Source organism: Zea mays, chromosome 3 (genome assembly GCF_902167145.1).
Source record: "Zea mays cultivar B73 chromosome 3, Zm-B73-REFERENCE-NAM-5.0, whole genome shotgun sequence".
In the NCBI taxonomy this organism is placed as follows: Eukaryota; Viridiplantae; Streptophyta; class Magnoliopsida; order Poales; family Poaceae; genus Zea; species Zea mays.
The window spans coordinates 15,675,024-15,699,076 of NC_050098.1; the positions used below are offsets into that span (position 1 = coordinate 15,675,024).

The 24,053-nt window shown below is 45.3% G+C and overlaps 2 protein-coding genes and 2 long non-coding RNA genes across 6 annotated transcripts; 3 read left to right on the plus strand and 1 right to left on the minus strand.

Moving 5' to 3' along the window:
- Positions 1-2,272: 2,272 nt before the first annotated feature.
- LOC109944926 (uncharacterized) lies at positions 2,273-5,266 on the plus strand. The gene is made up of 2 exons (XR_002268312.3): positions 2,273-2,826; positions 5,087-5,266. It is a non-coding gene; the product is annotated as an uncharacterized lncRNA (long non-coding RNA).
- Positions 5,267-16,337: 11,071 nt separating this feature from the next.
- On the minus strand, positions 16,338-19,323 carry LOC103649744 (uncharacterized). 3 transcript variants are annotated; one of them, XR_563681.3, is made up of 5 exons: positions 19,199-19,323; positions 18,028-18,105; positions 17,812-17,875; positions 17,146-17,244; positions 16,338-16,804 (listed from the first exon to the last, which is right to left on the minus strand). It is a non-coding gene; the product is annotated as an uncharacterized lncRNA (long non-coding RNA). The 3 variants fall into 3 exon arrangements; XR_563680.4 differs by having other exon boundaries at positions 16,338-17,244; XR_002267946.2 differs by having other exon boundaries at positions 16,338-17,244; positions 18,843-19,320.
- An 825-nt stretch (positions 19,324-20,148) lies between these two features.
- On the plus strand, positions 20,149-22,000 carry LOC103649745 (probable carboxylesterase 15). Its single transcript, XM_035966152.1, has one exon. It carries the CDS (start codon positions 20,255-20,257, stop codon positions 20,981-20,983), a length of 729 nt encoding a protein of 242 aa, XP_035822045.1. The 5' UTR covers positions 20,149-20,254; the 3' UTR covers positions 20,984-22,000.
- LOC118476634 (probable carboxylesterase 15) lies at positions 21,344-24,034 on the plus strand (the record flags this gene model as incomplete). Its single annotated transcript, XM_035966153.1, has 2 exons — positions 21,344-21,809; positions 23,161-24,034. A coding segment is annotated over one exon (465 nt), but the record flags the coding sequence as incomplete, so codon positions are not given.
- Positions 24,035-24,053: the final 19 nt, after the last annotated feature.

Below are 24,053 nucleotides of genomic sequence, written 5' to 3' on the forward strand. Positions count from 1 at the left end.
CGTCAAATTGAGGAAAATTAACGCGGAGTAAACTGCCCAATATAGATGTCCATCTAGGCCAGGCCCACCGGGTGGCCCGCGACACGGCACGAAAATGGCCCGGCCCAGCACCGGCACGGCCCGGCTTCAATCGTGCCTGGGCTAGCCTGGCCCGTTCGCCGTGTCGGGCTGGGCCACAGAATTCGGCCCGTCGGGTATAGTCCGACCCGGCCCGTCTGAGGGGGAGGCACGCGGCGGCCCGGTTAGGTTAACCGGCCGCGCGCGACGCGCCCCAGCGGCCCAGCTCTCGCCCTCGCCTCATTTACGGACACAGGTAGCTCTCGCCCTCGCCTCGCCAGTCGCATTTACGCTCTCGCCCTCGCCTCGCTCGCTTGCTCTCTACGACTCCGCGGCTCCGCCCGAACCCTAATCTCCTCTCCCCTCTCGGATCTGCGGTTCGCCGCCGTTCGCCGGTGTCCCCTGTGCTTGGAATCAGTTGCACGTCGGTCGCCCGCGCCGTGCTTGGACATCTATACTTCCTCTATGTCCTTACCTTCCTCTCCCGACGTCCCGGTCCTCTCCCTAACCCTAATCCCCTCCGGTGTTCCTCGCTCCACGGATCTCGGCCATCGTCTGTCGTCTCCGGTGCTCCGACTGCACAAGGTGAGTCCCTCGGGCCCTACTCCTTTCCCTATTCTATGATTCTATCGGTGTGTTCTTCGGGCCCTTCTCCTAACCCTAATTCTTCTGGTGTGTTCCTCAACGTAGGTATCGGTTAAATCGGGTGCCGTGCAGTCGTTGAGGAGTCGGAGACGGGTGCCGAGAGCCGAGAGCCGAGAGTCGGAGACCAGTGTGTTCCTCATCCTCGTTGTCGAGGTCAAGGTCTCAATACTATGGACCTTGACCCGGCTGCAGAGGATGAGGAGCGACAACTTGAGGACCACAATGAGGCGATGGATGCTAGACAAGCCTTATTGGGTGTTGGTGTCACTCATTTAGATCCGGTCGACCTCGAGGATTTCGTCGCCTCTAGAACAGGCACTGCTACGGACTCCACGAGCCCACCAGCATCTACCACTGCCTCTGCTGGTGGCGGCTCAAGGAAGAGATCCAAAGTTTGGAACAATTTCGACGAGTTAACCAATCTGGTAAATGGTAAGTGTGTAAGGTATGCTGCTCGATGCAAGTTCTGTCATGAGACATTAAGTGCTAAATCCTCTTCTGGTACTGGTCACTTGCTTAGACACAATTGTAGTGCTAAGAAGGCACATAATCGCTCTGGCCAAACCCAAACTGTGCTTAAGTACAACCCCGATGGTTCTTTGCAGCGTTGGGAGTACTGTCCTTCTGTTGCAAGGAATGAACTTTGTCGTTTGATAGCTAGAGATGATCTACCTCTATGGCATGGGTCCACTGATGCATTTCAAGAATACATCACTCGTGCACATAACCCTAGATTTGTGTATGTTTCTAGGCAAACCACTGCTAGGGACATGATTAAGTTATATAATGAGCGTAAGGTAAACTTAATTGGTACTTTGAAAACTGATGTTACATCTGTTTGTGTAAAGCCAAAAATTGGTAGAATATATATATATATATATAATTGCGATTTGGAAATTTTTGAAATCTTTGGAAATCTATTAGGACCCTTCCTTTCCGTAATCAGTTAATGGTATTAAATTAACCAAGTAGCCAAATCATATACTAATAAAGATTAGACCTTAAAAATGGTTTCTATCAAAACGAAGGAATATGAACCTTGGGTTATGCCTTTGAATTGACTACGCACCCAAAATAACATTCCATGGAAATAAATGTGTTGTGTGTATTCCATTACTTAAATAAAATAACAATAATAAAGAAGATAACTAAATAAATAAATTAGTGCACATCATGCTGAAGTTCTATATGTGTATCTAAATTAAAGGTTTGAAATTCAAACTTGTGTTGATTTGAAATTCAAATAGAAAAAAATAGAATAAAAAAAGAAAGAAGCATGGTAGCCTGGCTGAATTTCACTCTCCGCCGACTACCTCGCGCACAAGCCACACTCCGGGTTTTTTTTATGTGAGCCTCGTACAACAGGTTGCAGCCGGGAGCCGGCCCCTACACCCTTCACGTAGCCCATGCCATTTGCCAATTTTTAATGTTTCTTTATTCCCCTTGCCGGAGTATGCGTCACTATAAGGTCAGCGATGACGTCAGTGCATCTTCCAGCCGAACTGTTCGTTTGTTTTTCGCTTCAAGCCGATGACGTGCGGCCCCATCCGGTCAGTGATATCTTCTACCTTCAGTTCGAGATTTACCGCACAAACAGGGAGCCGCTAGGACTCTACCACCGGTCAGCATCTCCACCGCACAAACAGTGCGCGACCTAGGTAACCGCTTGGAGAGGCCTCAGTTGCTGCGAACCCTCTCCCCGATTTTCTCGCTGCTGACCCGGGACTAGCTCCGCTTCGTGCTCGGACGAACCGCCCCGCCATTGTCGCGCGCGTGGATCTCGCCGGGATCCGGCACGTGGACTTCTTTTTCCCCCTCGCGCATCTGGGTATAAGACCATTCCTTGCCCATTCCTCTGACACCGCAAGCCCGTTAGCCGCACCTTGCACCGTGCCGAGACGCTGGAACCAGAGAAAGAGGGCCGAGGAAGTCGCTCCGCGCCGCCGTAGCCACTGCGCATGCGCATCTACGGTCAACCAGTGACAGTGGGATCTGTGTGGATTGCACGCGGGTGGGAAATTGAGCTCGTGAGCCATCGTCGTTCGGCGAATTGCTCGCCAGAATCTGTGGATTGCCGCCATCTGCCATTGCTCGTGGCCAGCGTTCCTCACCGTGCTAAACTCGGTATGAGCTTCCCCCTGCTGTTTCCTTTTGATCCATCGACGCATAGCACTTTTCGGGTTTGGGCTTGGGATCGTAGAATTGGGCGGCTCTGCAATGGCGCCACCGCGCCAGGCAGTGCACCGCCGTTCGGACACCGGAGGAAGGGTAGATGACGATCCCAGGGTCGTTGATCTCGCGATGGACGTTTAGGATTAGACCATGGTAGGATGATGTGTGTGCCATTGATCTCAACGTGTGCGGCTGCGATTAAATCGGTCGTACCGGTTCGGGTGAGGCCTGTGTGAACCGGGCGATGTTGATCCTACGCACTGGGTTGGTTTTCGTTACTTTAAATCCACGGCGTCGATCTAGGATCCGATGCGTACGATTGCATACCGGTTTGCTTTTAATCCTCGCCGTGCATCGCGGATCCGTTGGCTGAGTCACGTTCGTACCCCTTCGCCGAGGCAAGTTGCAAAAGACCCCTCGGTGTTATAACAAATAAACACGCGATCCAGAGCCTGTATCCTGTGTCTCGGGCGTTTTACATAGAAGCCCCTGGGCTTTTCTGTAATAGTGTGCGCGGTCCAGTGATCCGAGGGATTGATAATTAATTACAGAAATGATTTTTTTAATATAAAAATAATTCCTAGAACTTGTTTAAATCCTATAAAATTCATACTAAGTCCAAATTTACCCATTCCAGTCCCTATAATTTTATAATATTGTTGTTTATCATATAGTTCCACTGTTTTGACATGAAAATTGTATTAAAAATTAATCTCTTGGTTAATCTTGTATTGAATACATAAAACCTTAGGGAATTCATAACTCCTCCGTTTTTACTCCGATTTGATCCGTTCAAGTTGCGTTAGTCTCGTATAAATATTTACTATGCAATAACCGCATTTATTATACCATATCCCATTCTTTTATAATTAGATCTTTATTTAACTTATATTGGTTAGTCTCGTTAAACTACTTATCATTATAATCTACTAGAATATAATCTGTGGTCAATTTATAACTTATATTTAAGTTGAGATTATTATTTATAGAATAACCTTTTATATGATTTATATTAACCAATTTATAATATAGTTTAACATTTTAATCACGTCCTCTATAAAATCATAACTCCGATCTTAGTAGTTCTCGGTCCCGCGATCTCGTAGCAGCGCGTAGATCATTGTTATATGTTTTATTCTTATCTGTGGTGTGATGGTAATTTTGTACATATCATGTTTGTTTGTATTGCTACGTCTAGCGTGAGGTCATGAGGATCTGAAGAATCACCCTGGTAACTGGAATCTCAAGTGCCAGACAAGTTGTGCCCTTGATCCACTTTTGTTACCCAATAATATTCTTTATTATCACTATTCAATGCATAGGTTTAATTTTGATGGGACCCAATAGGTCACCCTAGTCTGTTTATCATGTTTATCTTGTTTACCCCTAATTCACTTGGGTAGTTATGCTATTGCATTATGTGGTTTCAGATTAATATTTCATTATATCAATGTTCCAATTATTCTGTTATGTTATTTATATTCATGATAAGATCATTATGTTAATTGGAACATGGAGCGACCACCCGGGAAAACAGTGCTACCACAAGGGTTTAATGGGACGCCCTTGGCCGATTAACTAGGAAAGCTAGTGGATGACTACCTTACCCGAAAGGGGCAAGGGCAGTAGGGGAGTGGTCAGTGTAGGGAGGTCCTTGGGTTGATTTGCTGCGATGGTGGTCAGGCGAGGGATTCCTGCACTGGAGCTTCCTATAAACTGTAGCGGGTTTTCTGAAGCTAGTGGAACTTTGTAAAGGCCTCGTAGTGTTACCCTGCCTCACTTCCTTGGTAGAGGTGTATGGGATTCATGACCCCTTGGCAGATGGGTAACACGGCTTGTGGGTAAAGATGCGCAACCTCTGCAGAGTGTAAAACTGGTATACTAGCCGTGCTCACGGTCATGAGCGGCTCGGACCCTCACATGATTAAATTATGGAACCTAAACTCAATTTTTCATTTGCATCTGCATGGGATTATTTATTAATTTTGTTCTATTATTTATTATGGTTTGGTATTTACTTACACTTAGTAACTGCTAATAAAATTTTGACCAACTTATAAAAGCAATGCTCAGCTTCAAACTTTATTTGTTGATCAGCCTTACACTTCACATGAACTCCCACCTTTTGTGAGTTCATGCACATTATTCCCTACAACTTGTTGAGCGATGAACATGTGTGAGCTCACCCTTGCTGTCTCACACCCCCCCACAGGAGAAGAACAGGTGGTTCAAGTGGAGCTGCATATCGAGGAGTTCGATTCGATCTAGGTGGTGTCTCCCAGTTCACTTTCTGGCGCCAATGATAGTTTTTAGATCCTGCTATATTTATCTTTTATTTTGTAAGACTTCCGCTATGTAATAAGTACTCTGATTATTGTGACATTTATCTCTATACACTCTGTTATTATATATGTTGTCTTCTTTGGCGCATGTATGAGATGCACTCGACTTTGTCCTTTAAACCCGGGTGTTACAGTTTGTCTAACCTCTGATATTTGGGTTGGCAAGGCTAAGGAAGACTATTTAAGTGTAGTTGCTCATTTTGTGAATTCTCACTGGGAAATAGAAAAAAGGTTGCTTGGTCTAAGGTTAATTGATGGTAAACATAGTGGTGTTAGTATTGCTAATCTGGTTGCTACTGTGATAGATGATTATGCTTTAACTGATAAAGTATTTGCAATCACCTTAGATAATGCTTCATCAAACAATACTGCCATGAAATATCTGAGACCTTTCTTGTCTGGTTACCTTGGTGCGCCTGCTCCTGTTGTGACTGATGATGATGATGATTCTTTTACACCTACTGATGATGACTTGTGCACTATGTTCTTGCATCAAAGATGTTCCTGTCATGTTATTAATTTAATTGTTAAAGCTGGTCTTCAACATTTGAAAGCTTATATTGATGACTTTAGAACTGCTATAACCTTTTTAAATGCTTCAAATCAACGAATAGCTGCATATAAAAGCTATTGTATGAGTATGGCTATTCGTCCTCGTAAGTTTGGTGTTGACATGGATGTTAGATGGAATTCTACATACTTAATGCTTAAACACCTAGTACCATACAAGTCCAGCTTTTCTGTTTTTATCAAAACTCAGTATCCTTTGCATTATGATGGTACTCCTTTACTCACTGATGATCATTGGACAATTGCTGAAAAAGTTATTTCTTTCCTAGAATTATTTTATGAATCCACTGTTGCATTGTCTAGTGTGTACTACCCTACTGCTACTTTGATGCTACACCATATTATGAGGATAGCCAGACATCTAAATTCATTTGAAAATGATAGACTTCTTAGGGCTGCTGTTGTTCCTATGAAAGATAAATTTTTGAAATATTGGAGGGATATTCCTACTATATGTTGTTGCATTTATTTTAGACCCAAGGGCTAAGATGAGGGGTTTTAACAAACTCCTTGTCAGGTTAGCTAGCTTAACTGGTACAAATTATTCTAATGTTCCAATTAAAGTTAGATCTAAACTATCCAAGATATTTCAGTTGTATGAAGCTAAATTTGGTGACACACGCCTGCGTGCTAATCAACACCCAACATCTCTTGGTTCTGGTAAGAAAAAAAATGGCATGGGATGACATCTATGGTGATGATGACTATGATGGTGAGTTTTCTGTGGGAAGGAGACCAGGTTCTAGTTCTATCTCTACTGCTGCATCCACTTCTGAGCTGGCATCTTACTTAGATAGTGATACTATAACTGAGTTTGATGAGGACTTCAATGTCCTATCTTGGTGGCATCAGCATAAGCTCACTTATCATGTTCTTGCTCTACTTGCTAAAGATGTATTGACAGTCCTAGCTTCTACTATATCTTCAGAGTCTACCTTTAGTCTTGCTGGCAGGGTGATTGAAGAGCGTCGACGTCGCCTGGCTCCAGATATGGTCGAGGTTTTGTCTTGCATAAAAGACTGGGAGCTTGCTGATGCTCACCTGCAGCATACTGTGGAGGAAGAGACACGAGAACTTGAAGCTGAACATGAGAACTTGTACCTTGATGATCCAGAAGAACACAAACAGTAGTTGGTGGTGGACTGGTGGAGTGGTGGTTGGCTAGCTTAGTTGTTTGCCTGATGCCTGATGGCTTATTCTTGTAATGAACTCATGGACTATATGAACTCATGGACTGTACTGTATGAACTTATGCCTTAGGGCTTAGGAGCTGTGGCTGTACTCTTTTTTCCTTCTTAGGCTTTTTCTCACGAGGTGTGAGTTTTTGCCTAAGAAGGTTTTTAATGAGTCAGCCATTGTACACAGCTCCATAATTATCTGTTTTCATATTATGTGTGCTTGTGTTTTTATATTAGTTGTTTGCCTGATGCCTGATTTTAGAATTTTAGCATTTTAGATTTTTTGTAATTCTGTGATTTTTTGGGCCAGTGGAGGGCACGACCTGGAATGGCCCAGAGGCTTTCGGGCCAGTCCGACACGTTTTGTGCCTCTCTGGGCCGTGCTTGGACACATGTCCTGGCATGTGACCCGAACCAGCACGGCCCGAGTCAACAGCGTGCCGAGCCAGGCACGACCCTGTTCGTGCCGTGCCTAACCGGGCTCGGACCGGGTCCGTGCTGGGCGGTCCGGATGGACATCTATACTGCCCAACCCGATTTCGAACCCTCAAAACCCCCCCATCCAATATCGATCACGGTCAAACATACTGGATTCGAGAAATTGGTGGTAAGGCATGGATTCTTTGTTACTACCCTTGACCGGGTCATGAGTATGGCCAAGATTTTGGCCAAACTCGCGCTCCTAGTAATGTTGGTCGAGGCGGTGGCCGTTTGGCCCATTGATGAACTGAATCCTGGTAGGAATGTGCCTGGACGTCAACCCATACTGATGTAAAACTCTCAGTCGCACCACGTCGTGGTGGCGGTGAAGCAGACTCGGTTGCATAGCTTCGTGTTCCAGCGTCTCCCTCTCCATGAATCTGTTGGTGCACTGCATCTCGAGATTCAGATTGTCGAGCCGCCTTTCCACCACCGGTTTCCATCCCTCCATCTGGTCGGCATCCATCTCCAACGAGATCAAACGCGCCTCGGTCCTCAGGTCCATCTCTGAAATCCGTCGCTCCAAGTCTTCACAGCGACCGCTCATGGCTTCGGTCTAGCGTGACTCCATTTATGCCATCCCGTCGAGGACTTTCTGCATTGCCGCTTCCATGCTTGCGACAACAGCTAACTGCGGCCTTGTAACACCCGGATTTTAGGGGTCCAAAACCCGGGGTTAACATAAACACCAGGTATGCTGGGACCAAGTCTCAAACATATGATGTATAGTGGCACAGGATCGAATGTCACAACTTTATATATAACAGGAGTTCTTTACAAAATAAATAATTACATTATAAGGAGACAACGGTCCAACAACCCAAAGTTGACTGGGAGACGACGACCTAGACCTCTCACGAACTCATCACAGCATCCTCCATGAGCATCATCCTGCAGTACCTGGTCTTGACCTGTGGTGTATGTGAGACAGCAAGAGTGAGCTCACATACGTTCATCGCTCAACAAGTTGTGGGGAATAATGTGCATGAACTCGCCAAAGGTGGGAGCTCACGTGAAGTGTAAGGCTTACCAAAGAAGATGGTTAGAGCTGAGCATTGCTTTTAAAGTTGGTCAAAATTTTATTAGCAGTTACTAAGTATAAGTAAATACCAACCCAATTAAATAGTAGAACAAAAGTAACCACATCACCTGCAATGCAATGCATATGACAAATTGAATTTAGTTCCATAAATTAATCATGTGAGGGTCCGAGCCGCTCTTGACCGTGAGCACGGCTAGTATACCAGTTTTACACTCTGCAGAGGTTGCGCATCTTTACCCACAAGTCGTGTATCCCATGTCGCCAGGGTTTGCAAGGCCCTTAGACACTTCCGAGGTGAATGGCTAGGGATCCACTACGAGGCCTTTACAAAGTTCCACTAGCTTCCGAAAACCCGCTACAGTTTATAGGAAGATCCAGTACAGGAATCCCTTGCAGGACCGCCATCGCAGCAAAATCCTCCCGAGGGCACTTCCCGCACTGACCTCTCCCCTACTGCCCTTGCCCCTTTCGGGTAAGGTAGTCTTCCACTAGCTTTCCTAATTAATCAGCCAAGGGCGTCCCATTAAACCCTTGTGGTAGCACTGTTTTCCCGGGTGGTTCTCCATGTTCCAATTAACATAATGATCTCAACATGAACAATAAATAACAACTGATAACAAAAATGTAACCATGGATAGTGTATCTCCATACCCAAAACCACATATAGCACTAGCAAGTACTACCCAGAAAGTTCAGTGGTAAACAAGGTATAAAGATAGACAAACTAGGGTAACCTATTGGGTCCCATCAAAATTAACCTATGCAGATCATTATGATTAATTAGAACATGAGTAGGTAAAAAGAAGTGATCAAGGGCACAACTTGCCTGGGCCTTGAGAATCCAGGTACCAGGATGATCCTCAGGTGATACGTATCCTCACTGCTAGTCGTAGCAATTCAAACAAACATTGTATAGCAAGAATTAACATTACACCAAACATGTAAATAAAATACACAGTAATAAACTAGACACTAAAATGAGATCATAGGAACTGGAATCATTAATTTTGGAGTTATAGATTTTAAGTTATGGATTTTCTAATGTTTTATGTGTTTAATACAAGATTAAGTATTAGATAAATTTAAATGAGCCTTTCATGCCAAAACAGAGGCACAAAATGATGAAGAATATTATTACAAAATTTTAGAAACTGGAATGGTTCAATTTGGAGCTAAAATGAATTTTCTATGAATTATCTAAGTTCTAGCAATTATTTTCATATTAAAAATCCATTTTCTATTTTATTTATTCAATTTAAACGAGTTCTGGACTGGGCCTCAATAACAGAAAACCGCAGGGGGTTCAGCGCAAGAAACCCGAGACACGGGGAACAGTGCCCGAGGGACGGCGGGTTTATTCCGTGAAAGCCGAAGGGCTCTTTAGCAAAAGATCCCGGCCGAAGGGGTATCAAGAATCCAGGGCCGTCCGATCTTGAATCAAGGGACCAGATTAGATCTTCCCCCCGACCGAACCGGTACGCGCCGTGAGTCGCACGATTAGAGATCAACGGCTGGTATTTAATGGGGCGAAGGGGGTATCCTACTCCTAATCTCAGCCGCACAACGAGATCCAACGGTCAGGAGCCCTTCCCCCAATTCCCAGCATCCCGAGCGGCGGCGGTGGCGCACCCACGGCGGAGCTTCGCCGGCGAACGCGCAATCCGGTGCCAAACCACCCCGAACTAGAAATTAATCGGTGCAAAACCAAGAGGGGAAGATAGTGAATCTACAGAGAGGGGTCTCACCGGCGATTGAAGGGGGCTGCAGTCCCGCCCACGGAGGAGAGCGGATTCACGGCGGAGCTTGCACGACGACGAGCAATTCCCGCCCCCGAGAAGGCCCCCAACGTCGACCGAAACTTCGTATGGCTGCCCCGCAACGTCGCCGAGCCAACCCGGTCCCGATCGAAGGACTAAATCGCCGGTTGGACGAAAATCCTCGCACGGCGGACTTCTTCTTCTCTCTTTCTCGGTTCTTCAATCACGCGCCGGCAATGGGGCTTCCGTTTCGGATGGGACGAGGAGGAGGGGTCGCGGAGCTTCGGCTTTATACCCAAGGAGCGACCCGCGGCCGTTGCACGGAGGCCGAGAATCCACGGCGAGTTTGGCGGAGTCCGCGCGGCGCGATCGGCAAGCTGTTGAAGACGAGCCCGACATGCGGACCCCGCGGACCAGAGAGAGGGAGGGAGGAGCGAGCGCGGGTAAGAGACTGGGCAGGGGGCCCCATGATGTCAGCGAGAGAAGGAATACGCGGGCGCGGGGGAGCGACGTATGACGCGCGGGCCCGACCTGTCAGTGCCCGTTTGGGCGCGCGCGTGGGTTAAATGGGCCGCGCGGGGGAGAAAGGCCAAGTGGGCCGAATTCCAGGTTGCGGCCCAGGTAAGGTTTTTTTTCTCTTTTTCCATTTTATTTTCTATTTCTTTTCTTCAATTTCAAATCCAATTTGAATTCAAGTTTGAGTTCAAACTTTGTGAATAACTTGTCCTCAGTTTGAAAGGTATAATTTATTAATATAAGTGTGAAGGATATTTATTTTATTTTATGTAATATTTTTCTTAGTTCTTCCCTTCTCTTTTATTTTTTCTATTTTCTATTCCAAATTCAAATTTATACTTCTATTTTAGTTTTCAGATTTTTCAAATGTATCAATTGAAATCCAAGGGTGAATATAAACCATACTATTTTATTATTACTAGTTTAAGTTTTATTCTCCTTGTTTATTTATTTCATGAGATGTATAAATGGTTTCCTTTAAAAGAAAAATTCTTTTTCTCCTCATTTTTCTTATTTCCCAATGATACTTTGTTTAGATTTCTTCTACCAATTCCAAATTCAGAATTTGGGTGTTACAAATCCTACCCCCCTTAAAAATAATCTCGTCCTCGAGATTTGTAAGAAAAGGATGTATGTTCATATGGTTTCAACACATATGCATAAACAAAATCTCGGCATGATGCATATCTTATTAGTAACACATGGGGTCAAATAGACCTTATTATTCCCACTAAAATAGTATCTTATCAACTACTAACTAAAGTAACGCTTAGAGCTTAGAAATAGTCGTAATCTATATATATGTTTATGTAGCTTGGTGGAACTGGTGGTTAGGAAAGCATGGGTGTATATATGTATGTCCACTTTATTATGTAGGATAGAAGATGTCTTTAAAGTATAGATAGGTTTGGGTAAGAAAGTGTAGGGTAAGGAAAGACTTCCCCCAAGATTTTGTGGATCTTGATTCATCTTGGTGATCTCACTTGATCCTTGAAGACTTGAGTTGATGCTCATCCTTTCTTGATGAAGTTGATCATCTTCTCCGGTCTTGTCTCATTGATTCGAGGTTAGTGTATATTATTGGGCTAGAGAATATGGTTAAGATAGGTATGGTTGATATAGACTACATGATGTAGGTCAAAATCTGGTTTGATGTCAGGTGGTGGTTGATAGATTATGCAATCCATTAAGACTCTATTGATTGGGTAAGTTATGTAACTTGTTATATAGGTCGAGTTGTTGTGTATGGCCAGGTTGATATAAGTCTCCAAATTAGGCTTAAGTGATTTAGGAGTATGGCCTTATCCTTTCTACCAGCATTAAGTAACACACACTAGATTAGATCATGTTAGGTTAGATGGGATCTAGATTAGATTGGTATGACTAGTTTGACTAGATATGATCTAATTAATTTGCATTAGATCATGGTTGTTAGATTAGGGTGGATAAGTACGCTTATTAGGATAAGATATATCCATAAAGTTAAGATAGAATCTTTTGAGACCAGTTAGACCTATTAGGATGAAATACAATCTTTTCAAGATAGGGTGAGTATCTTTTAAGATAAGATGGATCTATTAAGATAAGGGAGAATCTTTTAAGATAAGGTGAATTAGAATGAGATCTTTTTAGGATAAGATAAATCTCTTAAGCTAGATATGTTCCAATGGGGACAATCTAGGTTGTCTAGTTATTTTATAATTATATTATATTTTTTTTATACCTATGTGTATATGCAAATGCAATTGTGGACATTACTCCACAACTCATCACATTCAAACAAAGATCCAAATCAGACAAGTATCATAAGAACAAACATTCAACTTCATAGATATCTATAAAAATAGTTTTGTTTTTATTCCTAAGATTAGGTCTCCTATTCCTAAAGGTCACTTTAGGCACTGGATTTCAAAGTGTGAAATCCACATTTGTCCTTAGAAAGAAAAGATAAGAATAATCAGAGTAAGCGGAAATAGATGAGAAAAGATTAAGAAAAGTTTAGAAAAGAATCAGAGCAGCAAAGGTAAGTAAATAATGGTTGTCCAGTTCTATCTAGGTTTCGTCCTACAGTCAACATTCCTCTGATACCACTTCTGTAACACCCGGATTTTAGGGGTCCAAAACCCGGGGTTAACATAAACACCAGGTATGCTGGGACCAAGTCTCAAACATATGATGTATAGTGGCACAGGATCGAATGTCACAACTTTATATATAACAGGAGTTCTTTACAAAATAAATAATTACATTATAAGGAGACAACGGTCCAACAACCCAAAGTTGACTGGGAGACGACGACCTAGACCTCTCACGAACTCATCACAGCATCCTCCATGAGCATCATCCTGCAGTACCTGGTCTTGACCTGTGGTGTATGTGAGACAGCAAGAGTGAGCTCACATACGTTCATCGCTCAACAAGTTGTGGGGAATAATGTGCATGAACTCGCCAAAGGTGGGAGCTCACGTGAAGTGTAAGGCTTACCAAAGAAGATGGTTAGAGCTGAGCATTGCTTTTAAAGTTGGTCAAAATTTTATTAGCAGTTACTAAGTATAAGTAAATACCAACCCAATTAAATAGTAGAACAAAAGTAACCACATCACCTGCAATGCAATGCATATGACAAATTGAATTTAGTTCCATAAATTAATCATGTGAGGGTCCGAGCCGCTCTTGACCGTGAGCACGGCTAGTATACCAGTTTTACACTCTGCAGAGGTTGCGCATCTTTACCCACAAGTCGTGTATCCCATGTCGCCAGGGTTTGCAAGGCCCTTAGACACTTCCGAGGTGAATGGCTAGGGATCCACTACGAGGCCTTTACAAAGTTCCACTAGCTTCCGAAAACCCGCTACAGTTTATAGGAAGATCCAGTACAGGAATCCCTTGCAGGACCGCCATCGCAGCAAAATCCTCCCGAGGGCACTTCCCGCACTGACCTCTCCCCTACTGCCCTTGCCCCTTTCGGGTAAGGTAGTCTTCCACTAGCTTTCCTAATTAATCAGCCAAGGGCGTCCCATTAAACCCTTGTGGTAGCACTGTTTTCCCGGGTGGTTCTCCATGTTCCAATTAACATAATGATCTCAACATGAACAATAAATAACAACTGATAACAAAAATGTAACCATGGATAGTGTATCTCCATACCCAAAACCACATATAGCACTAGCAAGTACTACCCAGAAAGTTCAGTGGTAAACAAGGTATAAAGATAGACAAACTAGGGTAACCTATTGGGTCCCATCAAAATTAACCTATGCAGATCATTATGATTAATTAGAACATGAGTAGGTAAAAAGAAGTGATCAAGGGCACAACTTGCCTGGGCCTTGAGAATCCAGGTACCAGGATGATCCTCAGGTGATACGTATCCTCACTGCTAGTCGTAGCAATTCAAACAAACATTGTATAGCAAGAATTAACATTACACCAAACATGTAAATAAAATACACAGTAATAAACTAGACACTAAAATGAGATCATAGGAACTGGAATCATTAATTTTGGAGTTATAGATTTTAAGTTATGGATTTTCTAATGTTTTATGTGTTTAATACAAGATTAAGTATTAGATAAATTTAAATGAGCCTTTCATGCCAAAACAGAGGCACAAAATGATGAAGAATATTATTACAAAATTTTAGAAACTGGAATGGTTCAATTTGGAGCTAAAATGAATTTTCTATGAATTATCTAAGTTCTAGCAATTATTTTCATATTAAAAATCCATTTTCTATTTTATTTATTCAATTTAAACGAGTTCTGGACTGGGCCTCAATAACAGAAAACCGCAGGGGGTTCAGCGCAAGAAACCCGAGACACGGGGAACAGTGCCCGAGGGACGGCGGGTTTATTCCGTGAAAGCCGAAGGGCTCTTTAGCAAAAGATCCCGGCCGAAGGGGTATCAAGAATCCAGGGCCGTCCGATCTTGAATCAAGGGACCAGATTAGATCTTCCCCCCGACCGAACCGGTACGCGCCGTGAGTCGCACGATTAGAGATCAACGGCTGGTATTTAATGGGGCGAAGGGGGTATCCTACTCCTAATCTCAGCCGCACAACGAGATCCAACGGTCAGGAGCCCTTCCCCCAATTCCCAGCATCCCGAGCGGCGGCGGTGGCGCACCCACGGCGGAGCTTCGCCGGCGAACGCGCAATCCGGTGCCAAACCACCCCGAACTAGAAATTAATCGGTGCAAAACCAAGAGGGGAAGATAGTGAATCTACAGAGAGGGGTCTCACCGGCGATTGAAGGGGGCTGCAGTCCCGCCCACGGAGGAGAGCGGATTCACGGCGGAGCTTGCACGACGACGAGCAATTCCCGCCCCCGAGAAGGCCCCCAACGTCGACCGAAACTTCGTATGGCTGCCCCGCAACGTCGCCGAGCCAACCCGGTCCCGATCGAAGGACTAAATCGCCGGTTGGACGAAAATCCTCGCACGGCGGACTTCTTCTTCTCTCTTTCTCGGTTCTTCAATCACGCGCCGGCAATGGGGCTTCCGTTTCGGATGGGACGAGGAGGAGGGGTCGCGGAGCTTCAGCTTTATACCCAAGGAGCGACCCGCGGCCGTTGCACGGAGGCCGAGAATCCACGGCGAGTTTGGCGGAGTCCGCGCGGCGCGATCGGCAAGCTGTTGAAGACGAGCCCGACATGCGGACCCCGCGGACCAGAGAGAGGGAGGGAGGAGCGAGCGCGGGTAAGAGACTGGGCAGGGGGCCCCATGATGTCAGCGAGAGAAGGAATACGCGGGCGCGGGGGAGCGACGTATGACGCGCGGGCCCGACCTGTCAGTGCCCGTTTGGGCGCGCGCGTGGGTTAAATGGGCCGCGCGGGGGAGAAAGGCCAAGTGGGCCGAATTCCAGGTTGCGGCCCAGGTAAGGTTTTTTTTCTCTTTTTCCATTTTATTTTCTATTTCTTTTCTTCAATTTCAAATCCAATTTGAATTCAAGTTTGAGTTCAAACTTTGTGAATAACTTGTCCTCAGTTTGAAAGGTATAATTTATTAATATAAGTGTGAAGGATATTTATTTTATTTTATGTAATATTTTTCTTAGTTCTTCCCTTCTCTTTTATTTTTTCTATTTTCTATTCCAAATTCAAATTTATACTTCTATTTTAGTTTTCAGATTTTTCAAATGTATCAATTGAAATCCAAGGGTGAATATAAACCATACTATTTTATTATTACTAGTTTAAGTTTTATTCTCCTTGTTTATTTATTTCATGAGATGTATAAATGGTTTCCTTTAAAAGAAAATTTCTTTTTCTCCTCATTTTTCTTATTTCCCAATGATACTTTGTTTAGATTTCTTCTACCAATTCCAAATTCAGAATTTGGGTGTTACAGGCCTCCACCCTGGTCATGTTTGGATGCCTGTATTTACCTGGGCCTGTCTCCATGGATGCAGCTTGGTCATGTTTGGTGGGCTGGTTGGGGAGTTGGGTCAGGCCACAACGATGCAAGATTCTTCTGGGAGCCAGGCTCATCACATACGCTAGAATCGGTCGTTCCTCAGGAGCCAGGCTCGCCGCGTGCTTGTGGGTGTGTGTTGACTAGCCAAAGTGAACGTACAGGGACTAACGGGGCTTGGTGCAACCAGCAAACCAAACAAAGTCTCAGCTGGACCGGATGCTACGCATACAGACATCCAAACAGTAACCAGTTGCATGCATAGAGTCTGGCCACATAGGGCTTGGCTGCGTTACGAGAGTCTGGCTGGCTTGATACACGCATCCAAACGCACCCCTGTGATTTGTGGAACTACAATCCACTATTACACGACCCATGTTGGCCCAATGTATTTTGTATTTGGTTTCCTTTCTCGCTTCATCTCATAGCTGGCGCATGCAGACTCCTCCTTCTACACTGCTTGTCCTTCTTCGTTGCAGCCACGCTCACAGCTCTCCGTCCAGTACCACCTCGCGCCCGAGCACCGCCTCCCCCACCATCGAGGAGGCCGCCCCAAGCGTCGTCGCCGCCGCCGAGTCGTGGCTCACCGAATTGGCCAAGCCACTTTATCCAATTAGATGTAGCAAATTTTTGTGCTGCCAGTTAGAGCATGATAGAGACAAAGAGTGAGGTCAGTTGTTGCAATCTGATCTTTGATTATGTATCACTAGTAACGTTCGCGCGCCTTGCACGCGTGGGAAATAATTTGTAACTTTAGTATTGAAGATGGTTCATGTTAGTTGTGTTTTTTAGATAATATAGAGCATGAAAGACAATATAGAGCATAACAGGCTTATATATAAAATAGAGTTAAGTTAGATGTGCCAGGAGCTAATATGTTTGTTACAATATTTAAACCTAGATTGCTATATTTACACGAAATGTCTTTAAAGGAGTTGAGCAGACATATATAATTATACAGAGGGCATTTCACAACTTAAAAGGTTGTCGACGATCTGAGAAATTAAAATCTTCAGTTCTTGAAAGATTTGGTGTCTGTTTTTTTTCTTTGATGCGTTGCTGTCCCTGTTTGAACCTGTAGTTGGAAATAATGACAGGCGGTTTTTAAAAGATAATAAAAAATCAAGCAAGCAGAAAAGGAAGTAATCGAAATGTTTAGTATAACTGGTTTTCATATTTAATTTCTATATTCAAGAAGCATATAGATGAGTGCATTGTCTTATGGTAGTAGATGAAGTCCTTTTAAAATGAGTTTTGTAGTAGATGGAAGAGTGTGAGCACCATGTAATAGCTAGGAATAAACTTGTTAAAATTTGTTGTGTCGATGTTCAGAGTATTATAGAGGAAAACAGGAAAAATAAAGGCATCTCCACATAAAACAGCAGTTTCATCACAAAGTATTTTTATTTTTTCAGTTTGAATGCATTGCCGATACCTTTCTCGTATTTGTGTGTATATGTGTACCTAAATTTATGTGTCTGTGTGAGGATTTGTGTATACAGAGACATGTACACAGCAGGATACGTAGATGCATAATTGTTGTGTAATAAAATATAAGCGGCGGATTGCATATATTTTTCAATGAATAGCATATTTAGGAAGCCTGAAGCTTTGTATATATTCACTATCCGAGTAGTAATACCTGGTCCTTTAGGGGATGTAACGTTTCAAAAGCAAGCTACGATTGTTCCAAGTGCTTCAGCGACCTGTTTCATTTGGGCCAAATCAAATTATAAATTGTTATATGTACGTTAAATAATTTTTAGAAGAAAGGATAACCAATTTATATGTTGGTATATGTAGTACGTAAACATATTAGGCAAAAGTATTTTGTTTATGATTTGCTGGGTGTACGAACCTGATCTTGATAGAAAAAGCAGGATGTAAAAATATATCCTCGATGGTTCAAAGCAACGAAACGACCTGGCGAGAGGGCCTGCAACATGTGGAATTAACAGATCAAATCTTGTTGTGTACATTAATGGCAATGAAAAATAGGACTATGATGGTGCTTACTAAACAAATCAAGTTTAGCTAAGAACTAAGAGGGAGTCGCCAAAGTGAAATCAAATCTTCTCTGGTGAACATAAGATTCTAGCATTTGCTTATCCTATACAGATTAACGTAAGGAGAACGGTGAGAGTGGCTACTTCTGCTTTTCATGTCAGACGACTAGGCTCCTTTTCGATCTCTCATTTTTCACCTACATGTTCTTTTTCCCCTCGAGCGAGCAGCGACAATAGGCCAGCAGCTGGGACCGAATCGAACCGGAAGGTGAAGAGCTGTTGCCATGCCGATGCTAGGATCTGACCAGAATAATTAACACTGCATTTTTTGAGTAATTGAAGAAACCTTTTGAAATTGACTTGTGCAATGCCGGTGCTAGGATTTGGCCAGAATAATTAGTGTTGCAATTTTGAGTAATTAAAGAACCATTTTGACTTGCACAACAAAGAAACCAGCCAGTAATAAGCATACTATTTTGCAGGACCGGGAGAGGGGACTTTGCGTATCGGCTCTGCAAATGGTGGCAGAAGAACGGGGGCGACAATGTCCGTTCCCCACTCCAACCCACAAAGGTACAACGTCTATTCGAAATCACCACAAAACCCTAGCGAACAGAAATAACGGAGAAGAGGAAGCATGGGAGGATGTTGACGGACACGCGCTTACTATGCAGCGAGGGAGACGATCGGGACCAGGAGTGTCGCTGATATCGTCGGAAGAAGAAACCGCCGGGAACCACGGTCGACGGAGGCGGCTTGGGCTTATGCGAGGGAGGCGGCCAGGTCAACGGGCTGTTTTTTTACTTACTCATGAACATTGGCGCAAGTGCAGCAGGTCCGAGCTCCAAAATGATTTAAGGGGAAAACCTATCTCCTCTATATCCTCGTCCTCCCAGATCAATACAGCCATAGGAGCTCTCCGGCACCCGCCCCGCTGTAGATCCAAATCAGGTGGACCTTCTCTCGTCGTGGTTAGGGAGAAGAGCGAGGGCGAGGGAGACATTGATGACGTGTTGGACGAACCTGTACCAACTGTGGAGACAGACGGAGCACACGAGGAGAGAGGACACACGGCTGTTGGTCCCCGACGTCGCCCTCACCCTCGCTGGGGACGCCAGGCCGTTTGAGAGGCCCTTCTGGGAGACAACGGAGGCGAGCTATTCATACATTTGTTTTACTGGAAGGTTCCAAACGCAAACAGACAGAGAAGAAATCGCGTCCGTTCATCAAACATCGTGTGCACGTTTTTTTTCCAGCCCACGTGGACGCACGGACGAGAGCGTTTGCGTCCCGCTTTGTATAGTAGTAATTTGGAAAAGCAGACACTTTTAGGCTATTCCTAGTGAAAGTTTCATTGCACGATTACGATTTTCAAAAGTAACATCAATTTTTGTCTATGAAACCGTGTATCCTGAGTTTCATCTGGATGAAACTCTCACTTCTCCCATAAAACTCCATCTTTCTTATCATAAATATCGTATCATATCATTAAATATGGTAATGTGTTATCTCATTTAATGAGAATGAAACTATATTTAATGAGAATGAAACTATATTTAATGAGAATGAAACTATGATAAAACTCCCGCCGGGAATGACCTTACGCCGTCTTGCTCTAGCTCGAAGCCACTCTCCTGCCGCCGCGTAGCTTATTAGCTCGTTGAGTAGTCCAAGGAACACAAGCCAATCTTGGCTGCTCTGACTTTGAACCTGACCTCAGAAGTCAAAAGCACATGTGAAAACTGATGACAAGTCACGGCTACGCATCAAGAATCTCCATGGAAAATGGTTCGCGTGCCTTATTTTAGTTCTCTGCCAACAGCCTTTCCCATTGTATCCCCTATTTCAAATTCCACTTAAAATTAATATTTTGCACGGTTATCTTCTATCTTCTATTTTAAACTTTAATTAAAACTAATATTTTACACACTATATATTATTATTATATATACACGGTGTGGTGGCCATAGCATATGGGGGAAAATATGGTATAGAGCCTCAGCTCTGCAAATCGCGAACTCAAGCCCAAGCTGTCAGTCTGTGGCATCCTCGATAGGCGATTCTCAATCCACCGCCAACATGTCCGGCAGCACGGCGCCGCCGCACGTCGTGGAGGACTTCTTAGGCGTCATCCAGATCTTCAGCGATGGTTCCATCGTCCGCGGCGACGAGTCGACCATCATGCCGGCAGGGCCGTGCCCGGACGTCCCCGGCGTCCAGTGGAAGGACGCCGTGTACGAGGCGACTCGCGGCCTCAAGGTCCGCGTGTACAAGCCGCCGCCGACCCCCGGCGGCGGCAACCAGGGCAAGCTCCCGGTGCTGGTGTACTTCTACGGAGGGGGCTACTGCGGCGGCGCCTACGACCACCCCTTGTTCCACTCCTGCTGCCAGCGCTTCGCCGCCGAGCTCCCCGCCGTCGTGCTCTCAGTCCAGTACCGCCTCGCCCCGGAGCACCGCCTCCCCGCGGCGGTAGAGGACGGCGCGGCGTTCTTCTCCTGGCTGCGCGCGCAGGCGCAGGCGCAGCCTGCTGCACCGGGCGCCGCCGACCCGTGGCTCGCCGAATCGGCCGACTTCTCCCGGACGTTCGTGTCCGGCGGGTCGGCCGGCGCCAACCTGGCCCACCACATCGTGGTCCGGATCGCCTCTGGGCAGATCGCGCTCGGCGCCGCGGTGCGCGTCGCCGGGTATAGGGCTGGAAAAAAAGCTCGAGCTCGACGAGCTGGCTCGGGCTCGCGGCAGCTCGGCTCGGCTCGGACCGGCTCGACGCTCCGAACGAGCCCGAGCCGAGCCTGTTTTTCTGGCTCGTGAAAAGAGCGAGCCAGCTCGGCTCGGCTCGGTGCAGCTCGCGAGCTGGCTCGTGGCTCGACCCAACAACAATTTGTTACATATAATCTTAATTAGCATATAATATTAATATCGAGTAGACAATTAATTTATGTTATTTGAAATTACTATACAAAAATAATCTATTTTATATATTATATTAGTGATATATCTATTTTACTAATTTAAAATATGTTATTTAAAATATTTTTAAGATTTTATATTATAATTTAGAGAGTAGATTTAATTTTATGCCTAGGCTCGTTGGCTCGGCGAGCCGGCTCGCGAGCCAGGAGCGAGCCGAGCCGAGCCGCTTTTTCGAGCTCGTGAGATGGGCGAGCCGAGCCGAGCTCGGCTCGTTACACGAGCGAGCCGCAGCGAGCCGAGCTCGGCTCGGCTCGTGCCGTCCTCTTCTCCGCATTCTTTGGCAGCGTCGAGCGCGTGGCGACGGAGTCCGATCCCCCGGCCGGCGTGTACCTGACGGTGGAAACGATTGACCAGCTCTGGCGCATGGCGCTGCCGGTGGGGGCCATCCGGGACCACCCGCTGGCGAACCCGTTCGGCCCGGGCAGCCCGAGCCTGGAACCGCTGCCGCTGCCGCCGGCGCTCGTCGTGGCGCCCGAGCGCGACGTGCTGCACGGCCACGTGTGGCGCTACGCCGCCAGGCTCAGGGAGATGGGGAAGCCCGTGGAGCTCGCCGAGTTCGCGGGAGAAGGGCATGGCTTCTCTGTCGGACCGTGGAGCGAGGCGAGGGATGAGCTGATGCGAATCTTGAAGCGCTTCGTGAACCAGGGCGCTGCTCTCGGCTGAGGTGAATTTGTCGCTATTGCCTTAGGCTGAGTCCAGTGCACAGCCTCTCTCTCGCCCCTGCCACGTCAGCTCTCGCCTCCACTCTCACTTCTGCTGCTCCAGTGCACAGGCTGTAGCAGGCTATAGCCTCAGCCCATAACCACATCAGCTTTTCTATTTCAGGATTAAATAATTCACACAGATTTATTTCAACGCTTACAAATCACACAACATAATATTTTTTATTGAATTTAAAATTACAAAGTGTATAATAATTAAAAGAAAAGTACATGACAATTAAAAAATTACATAACAATTAATAGAAAATTACATAAATCTAATTATGACCTCCAACAGGTAGGGATATTTATAGATGGATTGGAAATGAAATTTGTGATTTTTTGCAATTTTTTTTTTGAATTTTTTGGACTCCAAACGGTAAAAAACGGCTAGTCCACGTGGCACACGTGGACCAATCACGTCGCGCCACCGCACTCTCGCCCGCCTCACTCTCGCCCCGTCAGTGCGTCGCCCCCCTCTCGCCTCCCTCTCGCCTCCCTCTCGCCCAGACGCGCGCGCCAACGCGGGCGAGAGCGGGGCGATATCGCCCGCTCTCGCCGGGCGTGAGTGCCGTCGCCCTCTCTCTCCCTCTCGCCTGCCTATCGCCTCGCGCGGGGCGGTAGAGGGCCCTTCTCGCCTCCCTTCTAGCCCCCATTGGCACCAGCCTTAGTCCAGCTCGCAGTTGACACGTCGCAATAAGAACCTGTACCTGGAATGGACAGTGATGTTCACATTTATCGTTTTTTTCTCCCTCATATATAATTGATGAAACTTTCGTTTAGGAGGTTGTAAAAAATTAAATTTCTTTGAGGAAGGAGTAATTTAGAGGAATTTTAGCAGGTGTTCTGTCGTGGTGTTCTGTCGTTTCTTGTGTCTTTAAACAGATTGGGAATTGGAGGCTGTTTGATAGGGCTCCAAAGCAAAATTTAAAGAGTCGACAGACGGCAGCTAAACAATTTAACTTCAGGGTTTCAAACTTCATAGATTTTTAAGTGGTATAGTATAATTTTTTAGAGTATCTCATTTGCTACTCCAATTTTTTTTTGAAAGGAAGGGGTAAAAGACTTGCCGCTCCGATATATATTAGATTAGAGAAGAAAGAAAGGGAGAATACAAAACCCAAGCAACTGGAGGGAAGAAACAAAGCAAAAAAAAAAATAAAATAAAAAGAGTCAAAAGGAATTTAAAAAGAAAACAAAAAACCACTAGTCCAGACCAACAAGACCTCAGCTACTAGCAATATCCTTGACTGCAAGAGCCACTTGTTCTACGCTTCTATGCTGACTTTGAAAAATTCTGTTATTTCTTTCCAGCCATGAATTCCACCAAAAATAAATTAGCAGGTCGTCGAAGCATCTTCTTGACTGTCTGTTGCAAAGGCTACGCAGACCCGTCCACCAATCATACAGAGATGTGGAACTGGGAATCCCAATCAGGAAAGGAAGGTTGGCCCAAGACAACACTTTGTTCCACACCTCTCTACTAAAGGGGCAATCCTTGCATAAGTGGAGAATTGTTTCTGGGGCCGAGTTGCAGAGACAACATATTGGGTTGCAAGGCCAACCCCTTTTATGAAGGTTATCGGCCGTTAGGATTCTCTTATGTAGTAGTGTCCAAGCAAAAAAGCGGCACTTCGGTTCCACCTTAGCCTTCCAAATCGGACAGAGATTCATTTTACTGTAATTGGATGAGAATTGGATTTTGTATGCACTGCTTGCACTGTACTGCCCATCTGCTGACCATCTCCAAGTAATGGTGTCCTCCAAACCATTAAGCTCCTGCATGTTACCTATGGCCTGCCATAGAGAGACGAACTCTCTAAGCTCATCCTCACCCGTGTATGGGGAGCATAATCGTATCCAATTGTTGTTAGTGAGCACTTTGTCAACCGTGATGTTCTTCCTCTTTGTCTTCTTGAATAGTGATGGTGTAATGTTCTTAGGGGCTTGACCTCGGATCCAGCTAGATTTCCATTGCCAACCGTCACAGATGTGGAAGCATTAAAGAGATCTTCATCAGTTTTGTCACAAGGAACCTTCATGGCAGTCCACGCTCTGTCTTTGCTCTTCCATCGCAGCCATAGCCATCTTAGTCTTAACCCCCTCGCAAAACGATCAAGATCCAGAATTCCAAGACCCCCCTTGCTCTTTGGGAGGCAAGTTGTGGGCCAGTTGATAAGGCAGTGACCCCCGGTGCAAGCCTCTGG

What these genes read in the sequence shown, in the direction of transcription:
- LOC103649745 (XM_035966152.1), top strand. Translation starts at nt 20,255, where the DNA reads ATGTCCGGCAGCACGGCGCCGCCGCACGTCGTGGAGGACTTCTTAGGC.